Source organism: Lissotriton vulgaris, chromosome 5, assembly GCF_964263255.1.
Source record: "Lissotriton vulgaris chromosome 5, aLisVul1.2, whole genome shotgun sequence".
NCBI classification, from domain to species: Eukaryota; Metazoa; Chordata; class Amphibia; order Caudata; family Salamandridae; genus Lissotriton; species Lissotriton vulgaris.
The window spans coordinates 1,486,590,418-1,486,617,542 of record NC_141693.1 but is presented as its reverse complement, the minus strand read 5'-3'; the positions used below and the strand labels follow the sequence as shown (position 1 = coordinate 1,486,617,542).

Here is a 27,125-nt window from a genome sequence, read left to right as displayed (position 1 = left end):
AATAAAAGCTACGAACGCATGGCATCAGGGAAGCATAATTTGTTTAGATCCACTCTTTTCACACACGCAACAGCTTTAAGATGTCGCCAGTTAAACAAAATAAAAATAGGTGAGGACAGCCTGTTAAGTTTAGCGGCAGCAGTACCTCATTTTGCAGCAAATGTGTAACTGCAACATCAAAAACAAGAAACAAACAACAAGCAAGCTCACTGCAGCAGCTCGGCTTCAACAGGAGCCAGGCAACCTTTGTTGGGACTGGGACGGGGCCGGACAAATACAGGAAGCAGACGGGAGCCTACCCCGCCATGCTCCTGTGCCCGCCGGAAGATTTGCGTCTCAGCTAGCAGGGCTCCAGTGCTCGTGGAGAGCCCCGCGGCCCCCGCCTGTTGCCCAGAATAACGCGCTGGCTGCCGAGGGACACGCGAGAAGAACCTGGTGAGTGGGGTTTGAGGGGGATGTGTGCGCGTGTGTCTGTGTGTGCGAGTGTGTGTGTATGTGTGCGACGGCAGGGGTGGCAGGGGTTCTCTGTATGTATGTGTGCGTGCATGGGCGCTCGTGTGTGTGTGTGTCTCTGTGTATGCGCATGCGTGTGTCGTGTTGGAGCTTTCCAGGAGAGGAGACAGGAGCTGGCCACAGCGAGCGCATTCGTGTGCGCGTGGCCCGCTCAATTCTGAGCGCGCGGCCAGCTCCTGTCCCCTCCCCTGGAAAGAAGAATCCCTAACAATAGGTCTCTGGCGAGACCGCGCTTCGTGCGGTTCAACGCCACGAGACCTAAAAAGAGTCATTCAGAAAAAGTCAATATTCAACTCTTCATCAAAACTGCCAGGAGTCAGAACTGGTCCCAGTTTCCACCCTGAACTGGCTAAATGCCTGTTCTACATCAGTCTGAGAGTCAGGAATTCAGTTAGTTTGGTTCGGGCCTCAGAGGACAGCTGCAGAACCGCCTCTGCTAGCTCGGATAACCTAAGGACAAGGTCACAGAAATTATGCGGCTGGGGAGGACCAGAAAATGCTGAAGGGTTGACTAAATTAAGTGGCATTAAAGGGTAAAAAATTGCAGTGTAATGCTGTGTTTTTAAAATGTTTGTATTACTTTATTATTTTGTCATTTTTCTATGTTAACTTTGCCTGGGAAAAGGTTCACCTCATCAGCATCAGTGTAACACCCAAATGAAGCAATAAGCAACAGCAAGGTGGTCAATCCAACTTTGTGAAGGGCATTTTACTGCGTTTTAGTAACTTTTCATCTGTTTGAGCTAGAAAAAAAACTGTTAAAATATGCAGATTGTGTAGAGGACAATAGATGATGTGGTAAATGCAGAAAATCCATAATTATGTGGAAGAAAAATCAAAATTCCAGTGCAGCTACCTAAGAGATTCATTTCGTACCAGAGCAAAGAACTCCTCATGGGGCGACAGAGGAGCTTCACTATACTCTAGAGGCTCCTATAGAAGTGCTTGTATAGAAAGGGCTCTTCACAGTATTAGTGGAGTCCATAGGTACCCGCAGCCTCTGGATAGTAACAGATCGCCTATGGCACACCACATCGAATGACCATGCTCTGCTCCTACTGAAGCCAGAGTTGAAACTCCTCAAGCCAGCGTTTGCTGTACCTCGCTCAGAAGTAGATTCTGATCATCATGGGCGCAGGTTCTGCTCTTCTGGGAGCTATGCTTTAGACCCGGGGGTCATGGTACTCTGCGACAAACGGACTCTGCGTGGCTTACAAAACCTCTGCTGTACTGCCATGCACTGTACATTATTGTTGAGTATGGACTAGGCTTTCTTCCATTAACCAATACAGTCTGAGAGTACATCGAGATGGCTGCGGATTTCATTTTACCTTTCCTCAGCAAAGCCCATTTCTGCTGGCATGGGGTTCACACAAAGGAAACCCCCAACCTGATGCCCCATCATCCCAGGCTACGAAGTGACTGGCAATAGTGGCAGTGTGATTATAGTTTAGGGGCACAGGCCTTTTTTACCTGTACACTCTTTGGGGAGCCTGTCAACTTCGACTGTTAAAGGCTCATGCAGTTCCCCTATAACCGGGATCCCACGCCTATCTTCAAGCGTGGGGCGTGTGGGATAAGCACGTGTTGTGAGTTTCATTGAAATCCAATGAATGGCGGTGTCCATCTGACACACACTGTGCAAGAACTGACAAGATGGCGGTCTCCATATAGACTGCCCTTTGTCGATGGCCGACAAGACAGCTTCCAGGTCCCTATGCTCAGAAAAGCCTTTACAAAACCAGACTCAGCCTAAGTGGCGTGGGTGGGGCGAGCGGCGAGGTTTTCCATGCCCTCCCTTCATTTAGTTTAAGATTCTTCTGCTATGGAACATGCCAGTGTTGGTGGCTGTCACATAGCAGCAGTGGCCCTCGGTGACTGGCTCCAATCCACAGCCACATCTCAGCCAGTGAAGGGAGACTGACCCTGGAATGCAAAGGGCAGCCTGACACCAAGAAGAAAGGGGCACTTGTCACTGATTCAATTTAGAAATTAGACTTTAGGTTGGCTTTGGGACTCCTGTTCCGGACAGAAAAGGATACAGCTAGGGTGCAGTAAAAGATCTCTGCAGCGTCACAAAATGCGTGCCACGAAGCAACAACACGTCTCAGACAACACTTCTCCCAGACATTCGCAGCCACTACCTGGCAGACGTGACAGGTGACCTCAGCAGGTCTGTGCCACCGAGGCCACTCACTGCCAACCTCGCCGACTTCCACCATTTAAAAGGGGCAGGTCGTCGTCTCGAGACTGGCAGACATTGTTAATGTATGTTTCTGCTTTGCTGTCTCCATGCCCAGAGCCCTTCGATGCCTCTGCGAGTGAACCTCAGTTAAAGCAGCTCCGGGGTCTGGAGGGCTCTTGTTCCCAGCACATCTTCTCTTTCCGGGCGGATCCAAACCACAACAAGGCCCTTCCAACACCTCCTCGTCCTGGCAGCGCGCGGAGCACAGCTGCTTCCTCTCAGACGCTCTCTGGCAGGCCCGGCCAGGCCTGCGGGTCTCATCACGGGGCAGGACACGTGGCGCACGGTGCGGTGCGACGGGCCGCACACAACAGACACTGCGACCGGAGAGCAAGCAGGCCAGGGGCAGTGAAACGGAGGCCCGTGCGAGCGGTGAAGGGTCTAAACACCACACGGGGGGAGGGAGAGAACAAAGACGAATGAGAAGGGAGGCCGAGGCTGGTAGGGCTCTGTGGTGGTCAAGAAGAGGGTGACCGTGAAAGGGGAGGAAGAAAGAGAGATAAGAGTGAGAGACAAGCAAGGAAGCAGATGGCTAAAGGAGGGTAGTGAGAAAACAAGGAAAGAGAAAACGGAAATAAGTGAAGGAGATGGTAAGGGGGAGAGAAAAAGAGGGTTGAGGAATAGAATTGGGTGAAAATAAAAAGCAGCAAGGTATATGTTGAGTGAATGGGTAAAATCGGTTAGACAGAAAGCGAAAGACAAGAAATGGCAGATGAAAAACGGGGAAAGAAAAGAGAATAGAGAGAGTTAGAAGTGAGAACATGAAAAACTGAGAAAGTGCTGAAAATTAAAAATGGATCAGGCAAGAAAAGAAAAAAAATGAAAGAGGGCAAAGAAATGCAGTGAAGAAAACGTTTAATTTGAAGGAAGCAAGAGGAGAGTGGAAGAAGAACAGAAAGTTGGAGAAGGGAGTATCAGATGAAGTGAGGAGGAGTAAGAAGGACCGGTACAAATGGAGGGAAACAAAGAAGGCAGGAAATCAAGAGATATGGATGACAGAATGAAAAAAGATCAGGATGGAGCCAAATATGTGATGAAAATGTAGGCAAGAAAAGAAAATGGGAAGAGAAGAGGGGCAGAGAATTAAGAGAGACAGCCATGAAGAACCATACGAGACAGCAAGCGGGTCAAGGGTAAGTTGAGATGCGAGGTACCAGCAGGGCCACTGGAATTATGCGATTGTATAGCCGCATCGTTTTTTGCATAACTATAGATTTTCTGCATTTGCCCCATATTCATCATCATCTGCATAATATGCAGTTTTTAACAAAAAATGATTTTGTTTCTTGCTCAAACGGCTCAAAAGTTACTAAAAACGCAGCGACGCATATTTGCGTGCAGTGTAAGGCCTTTATGAAAGGTTGAGTGGTCACTTTTATTGTTTATTGCTATATTTGGGTGCTAAACCGGTACTAATGAGGTGCAACCAATACCCAGACAGATTTAACAAGTGCAAAAAATTACAAAATAATAAAGTAATACTATCACAAAATGCACGCATTGTGCTGAATAATTGACCTTTTCTTGTTGCATAATTTACTCAATCCTGCTGCATAATTTGTCCGTCTCTTTACGCATAATTCCAGTGGCCCTGGGTACCAGATACAGACTTGCCAGCACCCCACCCCGTGGCATAGGCTTTGATGTTAGTAAGCTTGTTTTGGGGTGCACATTCTAAGATTCTAATGCTGCGCCCACAAAAGAAAGGGCCCTCTCCTCTGCCTCAGAGTGCAACATATCAGAGTGAAAAACAGCTGGAAAATGTTGGAAACAGGGTGGTCCACTCTGCCTGCCATCTCATGGGACTCTGCATCCCAACATATCTTCTGCCAAGCAATACTCCGAAAAAGACTGAACAATAAAAGGAAAAATCCCACCCACGAGCAAGGCTGCATGATTCCCCCGCATCTTCTCCTAGCCCGGCCAGAGGTGCTGTACAGAGGATTGTACAAAACCCACGGGTTAGCTAGCCTCCAGCCGTGATCAGGGATGAACGAAAGGCACTCATCTCCTGCTTGCCGGGCTACCCATTCAAAATAAGCAGCTCCATTAAGAATTGCTCTCTTTCAGCATGTGCAGCCTACGACAAACACACCTCTGAGACCACGCCGACGAGAGACCCTGACAAGCAAGGGTCTTACTTGTAGAAAGTACAAATGCAATCTTTTTAAGGGTAAACATCAGCAGGTTGTATATGTGGAATGGTGTGGGAGCAAGATTTACGTCAAATCTGGACACGCAAATCTAGAATAGATTAATACTCCAAAACTACTGCCACAGGCAAGTAACGTTTTCAGATTTATTGTTCACTAGCCTATTTCAAACGTGCTATAAATAAACAAGAAACAAATCAATTGTATGTAATCTAGATTTCAGAAACGTTTGAGCAAATTCTTAACTAGTCCAAATGTTTTTCTTGTATTTTCAGATAACAATTCTCGTTTCACAGGGTTAAACTCTTCATCTAAACTCTAACAATTCCACTTTGTTGAGTTTGTCATTTTTTAAAATGTTCATAATTGGTCTAAAAAATACTTTGTATATTGGTGAACTACTATCTTTGTTGCAACCGTTTTCTGGTCTTTTTAGCCCGATACTCTTTTGTAAACAGAATCCACTGGGCGCTGCAGTGCACTTGCTGTGCAGTGGCAATCACAGAGACCCTTCTCCACCCACCACAGAACGGGAAAGGTGACTCACCTGTAGGATGACGCTGTCCGGCTGGTTGATGTTGGGGGCGCTGGAGCGGGCTCTGGCGTTGTCCTTCGTCGCTGGCCACAGGCCGAGAAGCTTCCGGCCACAGGTGAGGACCCTAGAGGACAAAAGGGAGACTTAGAACCTTTTGTGTCCAAAGAGGCTTCGGCCAAGTGTGCAGAGAAGAGGTCGGTGACTCCAGGCGGACAATCTTTCAAGAGTCTGCAGAGGCGGAAACCCACCCCAAATTTACTCCTAGCCGAAGAAAACTCTTTCCTGTGCACTTCCTTCTTCAGTGCTTCTAAAATTAATTCTTTCTTGTAATTTAAAGGTCAAACAAAAAACATGCTGCAAGGACGCCATTGAAGCACTTTTTTTCTTATTAAGAAACAGGATCTTCTCCAGTGTCAGGATTTCCGACTTCATATGGGCCTTTCAACAGAGTCACTACCATAGGTATTTTCAGAGGAACTCATTCAGATTACATTATATCGCAGACATTTAAGCGCGAGGGATCATCAAAATAACAAGGATACCAATATACTTCATAAACATTTTAAAGAATGGTTCCCATGCTGAAAATATAAATTGTCGATTTCCAGGACTATTTCTGGGATTAGGAATTGCCTACAACTCAGGAATGTAAACCCCAGTTATCAGCAGTATTTGAAATGGAAATATAGCAGCGCAGGGACTGCTTGTCCCAGAGTACCTGTCTGCTGTTGAGAAGGTCTGGTACTCGCCCATTAAGAGCACAGAAGCTGTGCTAAGAAGTGCCAGTACTATCCTGTCCAAATCAAAGAAGTACAGATACTGAGTACCTGGTAGCACCTGTCCATTTAAAGCTGTTATACCGTATAAGGAAACCTATGGCAGTTGATTTAAAACTGTTTATTCTAATATTTCTGAATGGGCCCCTACATGTTTTAACATAATTTCCCCCATACCTATTTTGTGGGTATTCTTAAAGAATGGTGTTTCAGAAGAGAGTCAGGGATGAGAGGGCCTTTCTACCTTTAGCCAAAACGTGATGCGTGTAAGGTTGGTAGCGGATGTGGGAGGACGCAGGTGTAATGTCACCTGAGCTCAATGGATAGTTTGCCTTTAATTCTAATTCAAAGCTCCAAAGAGGGGTGGGGCGATTCTTTCGACCTTTCCACTGACCCCAAGTTATTGTTCAGGACTCATGCTGAAGAGTTCAGATAGTCTAATATTGAGAGTGTGTTTGTGTGGTTTGACTGTCATTAGGGATGTGCTCAGTTGGTGTGATTTTTCCGGCGGGTGAGTTGTTAGATTGTAGATGGGTCTTACATGAAGAGGTTGAGGAACTCTGGTGTTGTGGCACACACTGGAAGATTGAAGGTCTTTCAGGGGTGATCTTGGTATGCTTTGCATATTAATGAGAGGGAAGTTGTGTGATGAGTGTGTTTTAGTAGTTTAGTGGAGAAGTGTGGCTCACTGGTTAGAGCAGGCAGACCCGGAAGCAGAGGTCAGACCCGGGACCAGGGTTCAATTCCCGACGCGGCAGGGTCTTGAGCTCAAATGTCCATGGACTTGATAATTCTCGCTTCGGTGCCTGACCTAATCATGGGTTCACACTCTGCAACTCTGGGCATTAAGCTTGCTTAATCTCCACAACGGCCCCCCTGCGGCGGGATGCCTGGCTTTCACCTTGGGGATGCCCTGTAGGGGCTATCTCACAGGGAAAAACCAGGACGGGTTCCCAAGGCAAGCGCGGAGATACCCCTTCGGGGGTCGATTCTGACGCTATATAAGAATATAATAATAATAATAATAATAATAATAATAATAATAATAGTATCTTAAGTATTAGTGCAAAGTGCAGCACCAGGTCACAACTTATAGTAGCCCTTTGGCTTGAGTGAATCATATGGCTCCAGTTTTGTTAAAGCATAGTGTGTTGGTATGTACAAAGAATGGAGCGGTTTGGGCATTGAGAGGGATGGGGTTGGCTGTGTTGCATGAAGGGGTATACAAGGATGTTTTGTGGTCTGTATGTGTGTAGTGAGTGATTCGCTTTTCAGTGTGAAGACATGTCCAGCAGGTTTGGTATGGTGATGTGGTGCAAAGTAACACATTAAGGGGGTGTTGTGTGCCGCTTGAGGGGTGTTTAGGCTAGTAGTGGTTGCAGTATGATTTGGAAGATGGAGGAATGGTGTGTTATGGTGCAAGAGTGTTCGGTAATATGCATTATTATGGTGTATAAACTGTTTCGGGTCATGGCGCAATACGGATGTGTGACCCGATAGCATCGCAGTGCTGCAACTGTGGTGATGTAATCGCAATAAGGTTACAAATTTCGGAAATCCTGTTAATTATGTTCAAACATCATCACATTAATTGTAGTGGCAAAAAAAGTACAATTCACTCTTATTTACTAATCCGAGCACTAACATTAAGGTGATCGATGGTAATTTATATGAACAACCCTTCAATGCTAATCATTAATTATTACTTTCTGGCTTCGCAGTAGTAGAACACATTGTGCTAATCTGAAGTAAAACGCATGCAACTATGGGCCATATGTATGAACACTTTTTCCCATAGAAACAGAATGGGCAAAACCCTTTGATACATATGGCCCTATATCTGCAAATATGGTCGAGAGAATTCCAGGGCTGCATGAAAACCAGCTTCATGGAAGTTGTTCAGACTGAAGGTGACATATTACTACGTCTGAAGAGAAAATGGCAATTAAAAATGAATGCTTCTCCAAGAAGCTGTGCAACATAGGAGAACATTTTTTTTTACCACTGAGGTTTTTAAGATAATTTAGGTCTTCTTTAACTTAATTGCAAGGCATAGAGGTGAGATGGAGAGAAGGGTGAGAGATATAGAGTTGGATGGAACAGGATGAGGAGCTGGGAGGGGAGAAGAGAGTTCGGAGTAAAGGAGAAGAGATATGCGGTGTGGTGCTGCGGAGGAGTGATTGTGAAGGAGGGATGCGATGGCCCAGAGCTTCGCCTTCCCAAGATTTTCTATTCTATAACCGTTGTTTAATGTTGAGAAATTCTGAGGCCTTTCCCAGCTCAGGCATGAAGAGCGCGGGTTTCTCGGCCAGGATGGCCTTATATGACTGTGTCCAGTTTCGTGCCCGTCATATTTGGCAAAGCTCATGGAAAAGTGGAATAGACGCCACCACAGGCGTTCCTTGAGCCTAGTGAACTTTTGTATCCTCTCGAAGTGAGTTGGAGGCCTGGGCGGTACATTGTTGTCTGGAAACCTGGGTCTACATTCAGTGCTCTCACAAGGAATACACATTCATACGCGTATTTAATGCTTAGAGCCTCCCCCTAGAAACCCAAGTGTCAGCTGTGGCCAGGGCTTGCCATGTCCAATTTCATGTTTGACAGCGTGTCTTGTCCACTTTTCTGCTGACCCAGCATAGCTTTGTCACATGGACCGTTTTTGTAAACAGGACAGATTAGTGCAAATGCCTTTACCTGGAGCTGCCACAAGAAAAGTGCCTGCAAAAGCCAGCAAAAACGAAGCAACGCGTATCGATGGCTGACACGACATCTCACAAGAAAAGGCCGGCCAGCTTGTGCCCACTACCCAGTCAGGAACACATGTTGTTTAAGGCAATATAAGAGGTTCATAGCACTCTGGTAAATCTGGCCCCCCAACTTCTTAGCCAAGTGTCAGAGCACTGAGCGCCTGCCAGAAACCTCCCTTCTTTCTCTGAACGTGTACTCAATGGTCAGCCTGCTGTAAGGTCCTCACGGGAGGGTCTGAGCTTGGAATAGCAACCAAATGCTGGAATTTGCCCTTTGGCTTGAGGCGAACCATCGGAGTTTCCAAACTAATACTGAAGCCCTGGTTGTCTGTAGGGGAGCCTTGTGGCTCGTTGTATGTCTTTATGCAAGTGGGTATCAATCAAGCAATCAGGGGGTTTATAAAGCACGCTACTCACCCGTGAGGGTCTCAAGGCGCTATATGCACCATGAAGTCTTCCTAGGTGTACAACACACTCTAAATTAAACTGAGGTGCCTGGAAAACTCTGACATGAAACCCACTGACGTAGCTAATGTATATTAGAACATTGGAATGTTGAGCACTCTATTGAAAGCAATGGGGTGCTTCAGGCTTTTAATGGCTGGTAAAGCCCAGAGCATCAACATTTCAACATTTGTTTTATTTCACAGCTGTTGCTGTGAACAAAGGCCTCACAGAGCTCATGGGGATTTTAACCCCATCGGCTCCATGATGCCTTGGTTTTCAAAATTAGAACATTCGGCCCTCTAGGGGCGAAATGTTCTAATAGCCTTATAACTAGAGCTCCCGGTTTAATGATATTTATTTTTTGAACATTGGTATTTATCTGTTTTTATTTAATATTTTGAGAGTAAATGGAGTTGTAAAATTGTATATTTCCACATTTATTTAAGTGATAAACTTGCACTTATACTTTAAACCTGCTGCTTTTTAGCACATTAGGAAGCCAAAAATAAAACACTACACCCATAGGTAAATATTAGCATTATATACACATACATGTTGAGCTATGCCTGTATTTAAGGACATCTCGCCCCATTTTTTTTACCTCCCCAAGCTTCCAGCTGTTGGCTGGGAATTCATGAAGGACAGCATAGAGTGTCATCCACAAGAAGCGAAATTTTCTGTATTTTTACGCATTTCAAAATAAATACAGACAGGAAAAACATTGTTTTCTCTCTGTATTTATATGTAAAAATCAGTAAAAACTGAAAACTGGGAGCCTAACTTATAACCCTCCATAGAGGGCTATACCGGCCTTTAACGCCCTGTGTACTTGTTAAAGGCCCTCATCAAACGGTGGAGACAGTCTTTAATGGTGAGTATAGCCCGCTATGGCGGCCTATAACTATATAAAAGCTGTGCAGTCAGCCTCCAGTAGGGGGGCAACATGAGATGGAGTGTTATACCCCCGCTCTTTAAAGTACGGAAACACCCAGACCGAGGTGTGGAGCCTCACTCAATGAGGCCGCGGCGCTGAGTGAACTGGGGTTAAGAAACAGAAGATAATCTAACAGTTATGGAAACACTCTAACGCCCTTTGATTCGTGGGCTGAAGTGATAGTTAGAGAAGAGGATGTGGCCTAACAAGCAAGTGCGGTCGACCGCCAATCTGGGGAACTGGGTTTGACTCTCGGCAAGGACGCTCAACATCCTGTGATTCTGGGCAAATCACTTAAACTCCCTGTACCTAACAAAAATGAATGTGTCCTCATGTAACGCAACTGGTGCTCGTGTAAAGCGCTCTGATACCTTCACGTTAAGTTTGCGCTATATAGAACTCTGAAGATAGTGTGCCGACCTCCGGGAGGGTCCACAGCAGTAAAATGAAATCACTTACTAGTTGATAGGATCGCGGACAGCACTGTCCCCATTTCAAGGAGTTCCATCTAGAGGTTCTCCAGTCCGAGCTCTCCTAAGCTGAAGGAAGCTGTGAATTTCTGGGGCTGTCCTACTGTGCGCACTCCGCACTTAGAAAATTAATAAAATTTAATTTTTTAAACCAGCATCATATCTATTAATTAAATTGCTTACTCATAACAGCTGCTAACTAGCCCTGCTTTGGAACACCTAAAAAAGTGCCTCGCACTGGTTTCAGTTTACCGTCTCAAAAAAACGTGACATGAGCCAATTTTACCGAAATCTGCCAGGACAACCGCTGGGAAACCGGGTCTGTCCCGGCAACACCGGGACACCTGGTCATTCTAGCTACAGGGTGCTACTGCACCCCCTGTGGTGCCAACATATGCTTCATCCCCCAGTTCCAGAGTGCCTCTTTAGGGAGGGCCAGCCTATATACACTTGTGGACACTAATACTTTGACCCCGTGTTGGGTTGGTGCGAAGCACTGAAAAATATCAGGAGGCCCTGAATGCGACAGACGCCAAGTGGTCTGCTGCTTGCCATGCCACCCAATAGGCATTTAAAGTCCCACTCTCCAAATCTGCGCTCCAGGACTTTCAAAGTTTATCTCCTTATGCTATGGGAATTTTTATGAACAAAGTTACATTAGCTGGGTGTGGTATGCAACAGTCTTAACATGGTTAAATGTAAATGAAGGTGGTTATAGATAAACACCAACCGTCTGGACAACCAGTTTTTTATTGGAAAATGTATCAACACTGGGCCACACTGCGCGAGCCCTTGTACACCGCCTGCTACCACACTACAGGTGAAACCGGGAGCTCGTCAGACTGTAGGAGAGGGAAGAGGGCGGAGGGTAACACCAAGCTGAGCACACTTCCTGTGAGGCAGTAGCTATTCCTTCCCAAAAAAGAGAAGAGAAAACTGGAGGGCTTGGGGCTGAATAAGAGAGAGCTGAGCAGAAAGAGAAGGCGAGGGAGGGAAAGGCATGGGGTCTGGCAGGAGAAGTTTATAGGCCGAAGCACTGGGAGGAAACCAAGGCCCAGGAATGGAGGGCTAGAGCCATGGGAGTGGGGCAGTAAACCGGAAAAGCAGGTGGATGGACAGAGGCCTATCAGGAGAGGGATAGAAGACTCTGATGGGAGAGAGGCGATGGCGGTGATGGAAGAGGCTAGACGGATGAAGGGTTGGGAAGAGAAGGGAGAAGGAAGGAGGGTTGTGAGCAGAGGGATGGAGGGTGGTTGGAGAGATACCTACTGCCTGAAGTTGAAGAGAGGGGTCGTGACCCAGCCCAGGGCCTCGGGAACACGCCTCTGCTTGCTGGTCTCCGAAGAGTTGCCGGGTGGTGGGTTGGGGATTGCATACAACGTCACAGTCAGTAGAGTCTCCCTGGGCAGCCGGTTCACCTGGACTGGAAAACAAATCCTGTCAAGAGAAAGAGACATGCTGCTGAATATCAGCTTTCGGTGCCATACAGTTGATATTTTGAACTTTGCCTCCCCTTCCATTACTTCCATAACATCTGACCTGAGAGGTGACGGCTCAGTTGAATTCGCTATCTGGTGGGCATAAGAGCTCTGGGTAACCAGAGGTGGCTGCTCCTATGTGGGGATGGGGTTAAGATCAGAGGGCCCCAGGTGTTTAGGGAATGCTGATCCTATCTCAGGGAAACAGGGAGAACAGTCGGGGAATGCTGGATTTATCCATAAGCTCTGGCTAGGTAGAAGAGACCGGTCCACTCTAGGACAGCCAGGCAACTTCTGGAAAATGGTACTATCGTTGCTAGGAGGTCACCTTTCTAAACCCACAATCCTGGTTCCCAGCAAATTACAGAGACAAAAAAATGCAAAACTTTGCTGTATGAGGAATCTTATCACTGTTACAGTTTTCAGATTTTTTGTTAGTTCAGTGAAAGTATTCGTGGTGACCTTGCTTGTTGTGTGTGAGATTTTGTAGGACAACATAGGCCATATTTAACAAAGAATATTGTTTTGTTGGAAAGGTTTAGCTTGGCGGAAGATTTTTTGGAATGTGGCTAGTTGTATCACAGACAAATCCATGGAACTCGAACAGCCCGGTCTCACGTAGTCCAGCCAGAAAGTTTGATGTAAATAGGGGCCTAGGCACATCTAGAACGGTTACATAGGTACAGGCGACTGGAGAGCAGCTCGTCTCTAAAGTGGCCACAGAGCTTTAATTAACAAGAGACTGTCTGTTCCAGATTGCTTCACTATTGTGTAACTGCACAACTCTATAACCTAACTCAGTGCTTCGGCGCCTTCGGCAGGGTTGTAACACCTCTGTAACTGGGTGTCTATATAGACCCACATCTCAAGGTTAAGATAGAAGCCGGAACACTCGCATCTGAAAAGCTGCCATTAATTCTGTATATGCACCATTCACCCGGAAGTGATCCTGAGCTGGTCCTCTGAGTTTGAGAACAGGACTCAAGGTATCAATAGTTGTGGATATGAACCAAATGAGCAGTTATCAGGACAGTGGTCACACGCCTTGCAGATACTGCATTTATATATGGATGGTGTACTGTGGCATGACATGTTTAGTCTGGTCTTTTGATCCCTGAGCCTTCTTGTTCAGTGAATCCTTTTACACCCTAGTTCTTTCAAACTTGTGAGGTTCTCTGCCCCCTTTCATGCAATAAAAACATAAGACCGAATGAACAAAATGAAATAAAACACATTAACTGCATGAGAGGAGGGTATACCACCACCAGTTTCGCAGGAGTCCTTCTACTTCAAACTCTGAAATAATAATGCATCCACCATAAACTACTCTGGAGTTCTATCTACCCGTTGAAATCCTGCGCACTGATGCTTTGACTCTTGCTCCCATTTTTATGCTCTTCCTCAAACTGGACAATTCACACACTCCGTATCCCACAGTCAGATGATGCTAGATTTGTCCACTATCTATGTATCACTTCAGGCACAGCACCCATCATATAATTCGTCACTCACCATGAAATGTACATTTATGAGTTTTCGGATCCCCGCATATTCTTTAGAGTGGAACAAGAACAACAAACAACCAAACAAACACACACACCCTCCCCCCCCGCTTTAACACCTACGTGCTGTGGGTGAAGCACAGGCAAGTATACACAACCAGATTCTCAGTTAAAATACTGCCACAAACTGGTGTCTCACAGAATTTTAGAGCAGCCCAAGCAGTGTTCTGCCCAACTATCCTCCATGAGTCCAATTGTAAGCTGTATCCATGGTTCAGCAATAAGCATCAGGAGCAGCAGGCTGGCAAAGGTGAGGGTTTGAGCATGTGAAGGTAAGCACAGGCCAAGCACAGGCCAGAAAGCTCCAGAAAAGTGCTGGACAAGCCTCCAGAAGCATTATGGCAGGGCTCAATTTGAAAACAGACGTCGCTTTCTACCAAGAGCACCTGCGGAAAGCAGTGACTCCACGTCTGCGGGCCCAGAGGTAATGTATCTTTTTTGTGTCACGATGCATGAGGGATGAGACTGTGTACTCTGTGGTCAGGGGATGAGGAGGCAGTCTTCTGGGCTGCACCGAGTACCATGATTTCTATCTTTCTATAAGGGTCTTGTGAGTCGCTGTCCCCTTTATCTATGTTCCAACTCCTTCCCTCTTTACTGCCCCCTACATCGCCTCACCTTTCATGCTCCCTGGTACCCAACCTTTCTTTCCCACACCATCTGCTGGCACGTGATCAACTATAAATCTATGTAGTGGGATTTTAACGTTCTGTGGAAAGAAGTCTTCATGCACACGGCTCATTTGTCATTCACCCAATGTGATCTCCTCCTTTCCTTTCTCCTTGGTGCCCTTTTCATCACTCCTGCTGCTCGAGTGCTTTCAAGTGACCTTGGAGTGGTATAAAGTGCTACACAAATATCCCACTATACACAGATTACAACTGCTGTAGGTGCCCTCGTTCTATGGGAATTCCGCCACCCCTTTATGCCACTTCCTAGTGATAATGGTCATCCCAGTGGCCCGCTGCCTCCCCTATCACATGGGATGTCTCATTTTGAACACATTTTTCCCCAAGGCAAATTTGTGGAATTAACCCCAGGGGTCAAACTATGATGTCCCTACAGAAAGCTACATCAGTAAAGGTGAATGCCTCACTTTCCCATGGACCCATCTACGAAATGTCCTTCCGTAACCCTTTGTAAAACTGGGAACCATATCGCTCGCCACAAAGCAATGCCTGTTTTTCTGCAGTTTTGTGGGCCCCTTGTCTACGCATTTCATTTCATCCCTGGTCTAGGTTTCACACCGAGTGGGTTCACATACTCATAAGTTCACTACAAATCTCCCTATACACATACACACAAAACAGATCTTTGGGCACCGTAGAACTACAGACACCCTATACATTTCTACACTCTGTAGCGCTCTATACACCAATGCACACAATGGCTCACCACATACCAAAGATCTCACTACAAATGCAACAGATCTCCATAGTGTATTTCCCGAAAGTAAAAACGTATAGGATCTTGTGCGACAGTGAACCTGGGGTAATGTCAATCACCTGACTAATACCTTCTGCTTTCACATCTGTTTACTTTAGAAACATCAAACTTCCCCTTTAGAGAAGGAGAGAACCACCTTAGGTAGAGCAGAAATTGATCAAGACAATTGCAGCAGCACCATTCTAGTGGGTATCTCCAAAAGACATTGGCTTTCCTACAAAATCCAAATAATTTTTCAGAAGGTGCTGTCCCTGTTATAAGGCAGCAGAAGCACATTACTCTAAGGCTTCACTGGGTCCCAGGAGTGAAGAGAGTTAAGTTTCGGACTCTGGCTGTGATTTTTAAGCTGATGTGAAGTAGGATTTGACCCATTGGCAAACTAGACAAAGTCTACAAGCCATGCAGGGCTCTAAGAGCATTAGATGAAGAAAGGTTGGATACTCCAATTATTAAAATAAGTATTTCGTATTACAAGCGTTTGTAGGTGCCAGCTGCCTGAAGGTGGAACAGTTTTTTCTGGATATCCGCTAAGCGGACAACTGTGCCCAATTTAGTAACAAGAGACTGACCACTTTTAAGCTGATGTTTCGACGGGTCCAAATGCGCAGCACCTGGATACGTCTAGTTTTTGCACACCCTATAAATGTTTCGACTTCATATTCAAGCACAATTAAAATCTCACCCCATAGATCTACACGGATACACACTGATCTCCTCAAACACAAGCACAAAATATATCTAAATATACAAGTACATTACAGATCTCCACACACAAAGTCCCACTACTGATCTCCACACACACAACCCCAGGACTGATCTACCCACATACAACATACACTCTCCAGATCTTCACACTCTTTCATTGCAGTGGCATAACTGAAGTCCGTCCCTGCAGCCCCAGCGTTGCGAGAGGGGTGGCCTCGAAGCTCCAGGGGGGGCCCTCCGGCACTGTGCATGGGTGGTGGGACCCCTGGACTTAAAGCTCCTGACTGGGTCCGGAGTGTTTGGGGCCCACTTCCTGAACTTTGCAGGGAGTGGCACAAGTTTCGTTACGCCACTGTCTCATTGCATATGTTCACACACAAGCACACTAGAGAAGCCACATACAAGCACGCTGTAGATTTCCATAGACCTCAACCCAATACACATGCCCACAAGCACCCTATAATCACAAAAAAACATATTCAGTAGATTCCCCCACATGCAGCACACTCGAGAGAGCACCGAAACCAAAGAAAGCTCCATACATTGCTGTAGCTTTAAGAGCACTCGGACTCCCCACATCTAGAGAAGTCCATGAATTAGGGGCACAGTCATTTTCTGCACAGCTCCAATAATCTAGACCGTGACACTGCTGTGAGGAGCCCAAGTACCTTATATCGGCAGGTCCTGAGCTTTGGGCGCATAGTAGGTTGGGTGGGCTGGGCGCATAGTAGGTTGGGTGGGCTGGGGTCACCCAGTAAGTCGAGGTCAAACTTTACGGCATCATAACCAACAGACTAATGCAATGCAAGGTAAACACATTCTCAAACTTGGGTTGCTTGTGGAAAATGGGGTCTTGTCAATAAAAACCTTTAAGAACCCTATCTTGCACATCCCAATAAGGGAAGATTTATTAAGACCTTATCAGTGCTTAATGTCCTACCTCTTCCCACTGTTTTACATCCCCAACTCCTACACACCACAGCACGGTCTTGCATAGGGCAACACATGATGACAAACAAGTAAGCATTGGCCATGGTATACGTGTCCCACCCAATCTAAGTTCAGACTGTTCATTTTCAAATCCACTTCCAAGTTCTTTCTGGCACTCGCGCAGAAATGAACAATGATGTCACTAGGAAGAAAACATCCTGGGATAGAGACAAGGCACAGTATCATCTGTTCCCTTAACATACCGGATAGCCTTGCTGACAATATACCTGGGAATTTCTTTGTGGTTCAGTGTGAAATGTGGAACGCCTGCTCCCAGCTGTTAAAACATCCACCCAAAGTTAATCAGAGCTGCACACACCCAGTCCCTGACTCCCCCCACCCCCTGCTCCTCCACCCCTCCCCGGCAGTCTCAGGGTTACCTCAAGAATGGCTGCCAGGCAGATTAACCCTTGGACAACCACCCAGCTACACCTTCTGGGGAGTATGCCAGGCCAGGGGACCCTCACCGCTTGGCGATACCTGGCAGAAGCGATGGCCTGCAAAGTCCATGGCTTTGGACTCTTCCTCACCACCCGCAGCAGGGGGCCTCTGGTCTACAGGTAGAAAGCTGTTCCCCACCACCTTATGGGATATCCATGGAGTGTCACAGGAATGTGGTCTGAATTGCAAATCCTCCAATAACTTCCTTGCGATGGGGGTTGCAAATCAGTGAGTTATGGGCGGGTCTTTTCGATTCTGTCAACGAGTTTAGGTTGCGCTTGCAGACTTTGTCAATGAATTCCTGGTGAACAGGTTCCAGGTGGGTCTTTCAAATTCTATCTCCAAGTTCCCGGTGGGCCTTGCACATTCTGCTAATAAATTCTGGGTGGTCTTGCAGATTCGGTTACTGAGTTCTGGGCAGGTCGTGGAAATTCGGTCAATGAGTTATTGCTGGATTTCCGGATTTCCCCATCAGCTTGCTTTCATGCCAATGACTTGTCGTTAGTTTCTCGGTCTCTCGTGCTTAACCCCTCACGGGGTAACCCTCTCAGTTCTCCTGTCTGCAGCCTTTCCTCCACACCTGTCTGTGTCGATCTAGCGCCTGGTCTTTCGCGCTCATTCCTTCTTTCTCTTGTAGTTTTTCCTGACCCGAGCAGGTCTTCTGTTCCATTCAGTCGGCTTCCCCTGCCCACTTTCGCTGCTTTGTCCCCCTGCCGTCTCCCAAACTTCCGGCAGTGTCCTTTCCCTGGGACAGACCCGTTCTAAAATTAGCCCCTTTCCACAGCACGGTCAATTTAAAATGTGACACCGCCTCGCATACCAGAGGCTCGGCGGGGCTGGGGCTGGTGCCCACTACGTCCACTGTGCAGTGATATTTAAAGACCAGGCGCTCTTCCGCCCTCATCCCACAATCCAGCTCGAGTGTTGACCCTTAACCCCACCCCATCTCGTGCCACCGCGACACCTGCCGGCCCTAGGGATGCAGCACACGCGTAGGATATGAGTCAAGTCCGAGGGGCCCTCCAGGAAGTGACAACTTTATTCACCAGAACAGTTGTCGAATTGTTCGCTGCAAATCTGTCCCTACAGGCTGGTGGTTCCTTCACACGCGTTGACCTCCGCAGTGCAGACAAACTTTTTCCCATAAAGCCTCGCACAGTTCGAAGAAGCAATGCAGGCCAGTTTGCTAAGAACAACAACTGCACATTCGTACAACACAGCGCGAGTGGAGGCACGCCTTGGTCGTTTCCCATGTTGCGGAACAGGCACAATTAAGATGAAAGTGCGTCCCCGAATACGCAGAAAGTGCAGTGATCGCATCACAGCAGGCTAAGCTTCCCCTGTGCTCAGCCAAGGTTCCCTCGCATACAGAACAGCTACAGCAACAGCACAGGACACAGGGGACACTTGCTGGGAACCAACACTCCGTTTTTCTTGCTGTTATATTTGAAGTGCTTTTATCTAACATCTGTGGCTGTTTTTTTCTTGTTCAGTAGCCTCGTCCACCACAACAACTAAGTCACGAATCCCAATTGGACAACCTATAGCCCAGTCACCAGTGACCATTAATAGGCCCGTGACACATCTCTGGGCTCTAGGGCCACAGCCTCTGCAAGGCCTTGTACCCCAGCCTGAAGACAGACCTGGCCCACCAACTATTCAGGAAAATCCTCAAGACAGCTGCTCTGGCTGACGTGTTGCACAACGCTTGGGACGGCCAGGTTGTCAGGAGTGGAATACAGGATACAGCGCCACCTCCCACATGCCAATGAACTCGACCCAACCTTGTCCTTTGGGACTTCAACCTGCTCCCATATAACTTTATTGTGGTGGTGCGGCGACGTGTGAAACTCCATAAAACGCCATCTGTTCCTTTATCACACAACCGGCTCAGGTACATTATGGCTCTCACAGCCAAACCCTCTTTTAGCCGATACCCGTGCAGGGACGTTGTTTCCGGTCCAGGGAGAAACTGGCCTGGCAGTTCGGACTGAACTGTTCCCATGAGGCACAGGGTCAGACTGATTTGCATATGACTGGGTCCAAAGTAGGTGAGCAAAAGAACGATGGATTTAACCCAGATCTCTTGATTGGGGGTAAATGTATGATTTATTCAGCATTCCGTCAATCATTTGCTTGCGTAGGTCGTTGAATTCGGCACATTGAATTCAGAATCTGTTGTTCCAAACACTTTAAGACAACTTTAATTTGCAGGAAGACGGTGATCTTAGCCTTCGTTGCTATGGCATCTAATACCTACAGTGTGCTCAAAAAAAGTCATGATACTGCACCAGGCCCGCACTCTGCGCTCTCTCTAGTGCAGCCATACAGACTTTCATTCTAGAACAACGCAGGGGGCTTGCTTCCGTTTTTTTAATTATTACAAATGCTAATATGCATGTTTGACTCCACCAGAAGTGATGCCATATTATCTTTGCAAATAATGACCACAGGAAGTGAAAAGCTTAAAATCGGCTCAATTTAAATAAATAAAAAATAACTGAACCTCCCTAAAATAAGAACATGACTGGCCTACTAATATAATGAAGGCAAACATCTGTAGGTGTCCATATTAAGAGGGAGACTAGCTCTTGAAGAAGTGGCGCAGAGGCACCTATCGGATACTTGCATTCGGATAATTTCACCTACATTTCAATCCTATTTTATTTTATATGGCCTCAAAGTGAGCAAGTGTTTGCCTTAGCATCTGAAGGACATGACTCAAGATAAAAACGCAGCAAGGCCAGCTCACCCTTCCATCCTTCTTAGGTCGGTTTAACATGGGAAGGTAGAAATGCGTTACTTACCTGTAACAGCAGTTATCCAGTATTGGTGTCTTTCATAGATTCACATGCCTGAATCATTCCCCGTCGCCGAGACGGGAGCCTCCGGTACATAAAAAAGTAATGTCCTAAGGACATACATAGAGAATATAGGCCGAAGGGCCTCCCCTTTGGGGCCTTTCCACGTCCTTATGTAAAAAGGACCGAACTCTCATCGTTAGCCAATCAGCTCCGACCTCCCTCTAGAACCTTCCCGGGAGGAGCCTCAGTCCCTCAGATTTTCGGACGCACCCAGATAGGGTGTCGCAATGTAGACATAGAGGTACGTGAGTCCTTACCGGGGAGGCGGGAGGGTTGCATGTGAATCTATGAAAGACACCAATACTGGATAACTGCTGTTACAGGTAAGTAACGCATTTCTTATCCAGTATTTGGGTGTCTTTCATAGATCCACATGCCTGAATCAGAGTAGCCAGCAGTTATACATGCATAGTGGTAAAGCACATTCTCACAACCAGCAGGCCTGCATAAATTACAGACAACGTGAGAGAAACATGGCAATATACAGTCATGCATATAGCAGAAAAAACCCATGAAGAATGTGCATACCTGGATGGCGGGACGAGGTAAGGCTCACCTTATTGGAAGAGATGGCGCAGCACCGCTTGTCCCACTGCAGCGTCCTTCTGCAGTTCGATGTCCAGGCAGTAGTGCCTGGAAAAGGTGTGCGGGGACTTCCAGGTCGCCGCTCGGCAGATGTCCAGGATCGTCACTCCAGCGAAGAGCGCCGCTGACGTTGACATCGCTCTGGTAGAGTGGGCAGCCACTCGGTCCGTCAAAGGCCGTCCGGCCTGATCATGGCATAAAGCAATCGCTGAAGAAATCCAGCGGGAGATGCTCTGTTTTGTCAAGGGCAAACCCATGCGCGGGTTGCTGTAGGCTACAAAGAGTTGAGAAGACTTCCTGACCTCTTTGGTCCTGTCCAAGTAGAATTTGAGACACCTTTTAAGGTCCAAGGAATGCAGCGCCCTTTCTGCCGCTGTGGAAGGGTTCGCAAAAAATGACTTGAGTACAATTGGTTCGTTCAGATGAAAGTCTGACGGCACTTTAGGAATGAATTTAGGGTTGGGCCTGAGTACCACTCGGTCGTGCCTGAATTGGAGATACGGTTCCTGAATAGACAGCGCTTGAAGTTCGCTGACTCGTCTGGCCGACGTCAGGGCGAGCAGGAGTGCCGTCTTCCATGAGAGATGTTTGAGAGTGGCCCGGTGTATGGGCTCGAAAGGGTGTTTCATTAGTTGGTTGAGCACCAAGTTCAATTGCCAGGTCGGAGGGACTTTCCGAGGCCTCGGAAAGGATCTGTAGAGCCCTTTCAGAAATTGCTTTATCAGTCGACTGGACCATAGGGAAGGTCCAGATGAGGTCCTGGTGAATCTAGAAATCGCAGCCAGATGAACCTTAATGGAGGCGTGAGCCAGCCCCGATTGAGCCAGGTGGAGGAGGTATGGTAGCAGCTGTACTGGGGTGACCCGGAGAGGGTGTAAGCCTTGTTCCGAACACCACAAGCAGAACCTCTTCCACTTCAGCGAGTAGGTCTTGTTCGTGCTGCCCGCCCTCGCTTTGGCTAGTACGGCCCTGCAGTCCTGCGGGATCTCTAGGTCTCCGAACTCTCGGTGCTCAGGAGCCAGGCCGATAATTTGAGCGAACGGAGGTTCGGGTGGTGTACCTGGCCCCCGGACATCGTTAAGAGGTTCGGGTGTTGTCGCAGGTGAATCGGGGGCTTGATGGAAAGGCGAAGCAGGTCCGAGAACCAGTGTTGTCTCGGCCAGTACGGAGCAATCAGGATCAGGGTGCACGGCTCCGTCTTCATCTTCCGGAGGAGCCTCGGTATCATCGGGAACGGAGGAAAAGCGTACGCAAACACGCTGAACCAGCCGATGGAAAAAGCATTTCCCAGCGACCCCCGTTGGGGATGCCAGCTTGCGTAGCTTGGGCATTTGGCGTTCCCTGCCGTCGCGAAGAGATCGATCCTCGGGGTCCCCCATTGCGAGAAGACGTGGGCCACCGTGTCGCCGTTCAGCTCCCATTCGTGGGAGAGAGAGGTCTGTCTGCTGAGGGCGTCCGCGATAGTGTTGTCCTTCCCGGGAACGTACTCCGCTTTGAGGGAGAGCCCGTGTGCCACCAACCAGTTCCAGATTTTTTGCGATTCTCTTGAGAGAGAGAGAGATCGCGTTCCCCCCTGTTTGTTCAGGTAGTGCATCGTCGTGGTGTTGTCCGTTTTGACGAGCACCGGGGAAGTTCCGATACGTGGCAGGAATGCCTGCAGATCCAGATACACTGCCCTCAGTTCCAAGAGGTTGATGTGTAGTTGTTTCTCTTGGGCGTCCCATTTGCCGCTGACTCGAAGGTCCAACAGAACCGCGCCCCAGCCTTCCAGTGAGGCATCTGTCGTGATGACCAGAGGTGCCGGCGGCAGGAGGAACTGCAAGCCGGCCGTCAGGTGTGTCCGGTTTCTCCACCACAGAAGGGCCTTTGTGATGGCCGGAGTGATTGTGATAATGTCCTCGAAGGAGCCGGAACTCTGTTTCCATTGTCTCGCCAGCGCCTCCTGCAGGGGACGCATGCGGAGCCTGCAGTGTGGTATGAGGAGAATGCAGGAGGACATCATCCCTAGCAAGGAGGTGAATGTCCGGACTTTGATGCGAGACTTCTTGGCCACAGCCGCGGCCAGAGACAGTATTTTGTTGGTCCTGTCCTCCGAGGGGAAAGCCTTTGCGCGCTTCGTGTCCAAGGTAGCCCCTAGGAAGGTGATCCTCGTTGATGGAGTAGTGCAGGATTTTTTGAGGTTGATCGTCAGACCCAGCTGTTGAAAAAGAGCGCTGCAGGCGTTGGAGGAAGCAGTCGCGCCCTCCGGGGAAGGCGCCTTCACCAGCCAGTCGTCCAGGTAGGGGAATACCTGGTGACCCCTTTGTCGCAGGAAGGCTGCCACCGGCGCCAAGCACTTCGTGAAGATACGTGGTGCAGATTTGAGGCCGAATGGCAAGACCTTGAACTGGTAATGTCTGCCTGCTATTTCGAACCGTAGGTACCTCCTGTGCCGTATGAGGATGGGGATATGGTAGTAGGCGTCCTGTAAGTCCAGGGAGACCATCGAGTCTCCTCTTTCCAGCGCCCCCAGGATCTCCTGGATTGTGACCATCCGGAAGGATTGACTCCGCAGGAAGGCGTTGAGCGCCCGGAGGTCTAAGATCGGCCTCCATTTGTCCCCTTTCTGTTGGACTAGGAAGAAGTGGGAATAAAAACCCTTCCCCTTCTGGGACTCTGGGACTCTTTCGATGGCTCCTTTGACCAACATGGCGGATACTTCCTTGAGAAGGAGGTGCAGGTGTTTGTGAGCACGCTTCAGCGGAGGAGTGTTGGGAGGGGTGTTGACCATTTCGAGGGAATGTCCAAATTGAATTATTTGTAGTACCCACCGATCCGTAGTGATTTTTCGCCAATTTTGGAGGAAGTGGGTCAGTTTTCCCCCAATTCGAAAGGATTGAGATGGTGGTGGGACTGGCTGGAGTAAATGGTCACTGGCGGCCGCCAGTGCCCTTCTTGGCGGATTTGCCTCTGAAGGACGACCTCCCATAGGACGACTGTCGGGTCTGTTGTTTGTGCTGGGGCTGGTTCCTGTTGCCGTAGGAGTAGGACGACCGATTTTGGTAGGAACCTCTGTAGGAGTACTGACCTCTGGAGCGGCCCCCCCGAAAGGACTGGTTCCGGGACTGGAGGGAGCCCAGAGCCCTCGCCGTATCGGTATCTTTCTTGATGGCCTGGAGTGCTTCGTCTATCTTCTCCCCAAAGAGAAATTGACCATCGAACGGCATGTCCAGCACCTTAGATTGGACCTCTTGTCGAAAGGACGTTGCTTTGAGCCAGCCTTGGCGGCGGAGCACGGCAGCCCCGGCCAACTGGCGGAATCCCGTCATGGCTGCGTCGATGGCGCAGTCGATGATTTCAGCCGCGGAGTTTTGTCCTTCCGCTAGGAGAGCTTTCACTTCGTCCTGGACCGTGGATGGCAGGCCTTGCAGATAGGGGGCTATGTCTTCCCATAGCTGGCGGTTGTAGCGCCCAAGTAGGGCGATGGAATTCGCCACCTTGATGGTCATGGCGGACGTGGTAGAGAACCGTTTGCCTATGGTGTCCAGTTTCCTTCCTTCCTTGTCTGGGGGTGCGGACAGCGGCGAGGAGGGGTTGCGGGATTGCTTTTGGGCCGCCTGAGTCACAACCGAGTCCGGTTTGGGGTGGCCGGTCAGGCAGGCTGGCGCGGTGATCGGGGCCTTATATTTTTTGTCTAGGCGCGGAACCACCGCAGGCACCGAGGCAGGCGTAAGCATCAGCTTCTTGCCCTGTTCCCACAGAAAGTCTATAAGTGGAATAGACTTGGCCAATTTCTGGCTGTGCTCCTTGAAATCATGGAGGAAGCATTCCGTTTCCGTGGATTCCACCGCCATGTGAAACCTCTTTGCTGCCCTGTCCACCAGTTTGTGGAAACCCCCAACGTCCGCCGTCTCAGATTGGCGCGGTCGCGGGGATGCCGGGGTAGACGAATGGTGTGATGACGCAGCATCGGCATCGTCGTCTCTGTGGTCCGAGTCAACGTCTTGCACTTCGCCTTCCTCCAAGTCCGTCTCCTCCTCCTCGCCTTCCGAGGAGTCCTCCACCTGAGGCTGGGGCCGAGTGCGAGGCTGGGGTTGGTTCCGAGGACGGGCCTGGAGAGCGGAAGGGCGCGAGGCCGACGATTGCGCTTGGGTGACCGGCACCTGGGTTCCGCTGTCGGCATCCGGGAACCGTTGTTTATAGTCCTGCACCAGGGAGCGCAAATCGTTGACCAGAGACAGGGGCAAACAGATCATCGGGGTGTTCTCCGTGTTGACGTTCATGGAGCGTTCCTGATACATAACTTCGTCCTGGTCCTCGTGAACGTCCTGGTTTTCCTCGTCGGACTCCTCACTCTGCAGTGTCACCTGCTCTTGCTCGGGTGCCAACCCTACCGTTGGGGGAACCGAGGAAGTTGGAATCGAGTGAATGGAGACTTCGACCAATCTAGATTCTTTCCAAGATGGCGCCGGGGTCTCTTCCGACGACGTGCGTGAAGATGGCGCGCCCGCCGTGTGTGTTGGTGACTTGAACGCCTCCGTTAGTGTCGATGGCATCAAATTCTGCGGGGATAAGTGAATCGCCGACTTACTGGTGGTAGAGCCTTCGACTTGAGATTTCTTGGGTGAAGGGGGACCCTTTGAACTTGACCTCGACCGTTTAGGTGACGATCCTTCGGTATGAGATGTCTTCGGCGAAGGCGTACCTTTAGATTTGGACCTCTTAGGTGACGATGACGCAGATAGTGGCGATGGTCCGGTATTAGTCTTGGACGAAGGCTTCGGAGGAATGGTCGAGGAGACCGGTGCGCCTGAGGACGCAGTGGTGGTCGTTGTGGCCGTCGCGGAGGGCGATGAGGCCGTAGTGGTCGACACAGTGGTCGAGACCGAGGTGGTCCGCTTAGTAGATGGAGCGGGTTTCTTGAACCTCTGGCCGTCCTTAACAGACACGGAGGAGGTGGTGGAACGTGCCTCCGAAGGTTTCCTGTGCGCCTTCTTAGGAGGAGTGTCTGTCTCTCCAGGGGACTGCACCCTGGGTCTCTTCTTGGAGTCTTTGGAGGTCACGGAGACACTACCCTCGGAAGATTCCAGAGTGTCTCGGACCTTAAGCCTGTCGAGCCATTCGAGAAGGCGAGCCTCTCTTTCCTTAACAGTCTTCTTTGGGAAGGCTCTACACACCCTACACTTGTCAGAGACGTGGTCAGGGTACAGGCAATATAAGCACAGATCGTGCTTGTCCTCCGCTTGAATCCGCTGCTTGCCGCAGGAGGAACAGGCCCTGAGAAGGGCTTTCTTTTGCGAGTCCGCCATGGATGAAGCCTTCTTATTGGATTCCGACATGGGAGACAGTAGTCGAAGATAGGATATGTATTCTGTTTGTACAAAGTGTACTTCCAGCGAAGTTTGAGACTTCGAAGCAAGAAAAACCTGAAGAGCTCAGGTTGGAGACTCCCTAGCACAACGTGCGGTAGAAAATCTGAGGGACTGAGGCTCCTCCCGGGAAGGTTCTAGAGGGAGGTCGGAGCTGATTGGCTAACGATGAGAGTTCGGTCCTTTTTACATAAGGACGTGGAAAGGCCCCAAAGGGGAGGCCCTTCGGCCTATATTCTCTATGTATGTCCTTAGGACATTACTTTTTTATGTACCGGAGGCTCCCGTCTCGGCGACGGGGAATGATTCAGGCATGTGAATCTATGAAAGACACCCAAATACTGGATAATTAAACCTGCTTACAGTGCTTGAAAACAAAATTAAAATAATTGTATGACACGCTATATTTTAGAAACTAATTATATTCATCCACGGGAAACAACCTTTACAACACAACTTTTACATCGCACTACCATTACAACGCAGTCATTACATCGCAACATCCCTTACATTGCATGCCATTACAATACAACCATTACATCGCATGACACTATAACGCATACCACTATAACGCATACCATTACAACGCAGTCATTACAACGCAGTCATTACAACGCATACCATTACAACGCATACCATTACAACACATAGTACCCTTACACTATCCAACACTTACCCTACTGTTGCACCCCCTGGAGTTAGAATAGCAATTTTTACCCCTACACTATCCAACACTTACCCTACTGTTGCACCCCCTGGAGTTAAAATGGTATTTTTTACCCATATACTATCCAATACTTACTATAAATGCAATGTAATGATATGTGTTGTAACGGTATGCGAAGTAAAGGTAGTATGCGATGTAATGGAATGCGTTGTAAAGGTA

General features: G+C 48.5%; 1 protein-coding gene across 1 annotated transcript in view; it reads right to left on the bottom strand.

The window, feature by feature from the left end:
* Positions 1 to 27,125, bottom strand: part of PIK3C2B (phosphatidylinositol-4-phosphate 3-kinase catalytic subunit type 2 beta) — a 397,956-nt gene that overhangs the window by 112,704 nt on the left and 258,127 nt on the right. The window contains exons 13-14 of the mRNA XM_086923460.1: positions 12,090 to 12,257; positions 5,459 to 5,570 (exon numbers count right to left, since the gene is read on the bottom strand). Coding sequence (XP_086779586.1) covers positions 5,459 to 5,570; positions 12,090 to 12,257 — 280 coding nt within the window. The remainder of the gene's footprint in view (positions 1 to 5,458; positions 5,571 to 12,089; positions 12,258 to 27,125) is intronic.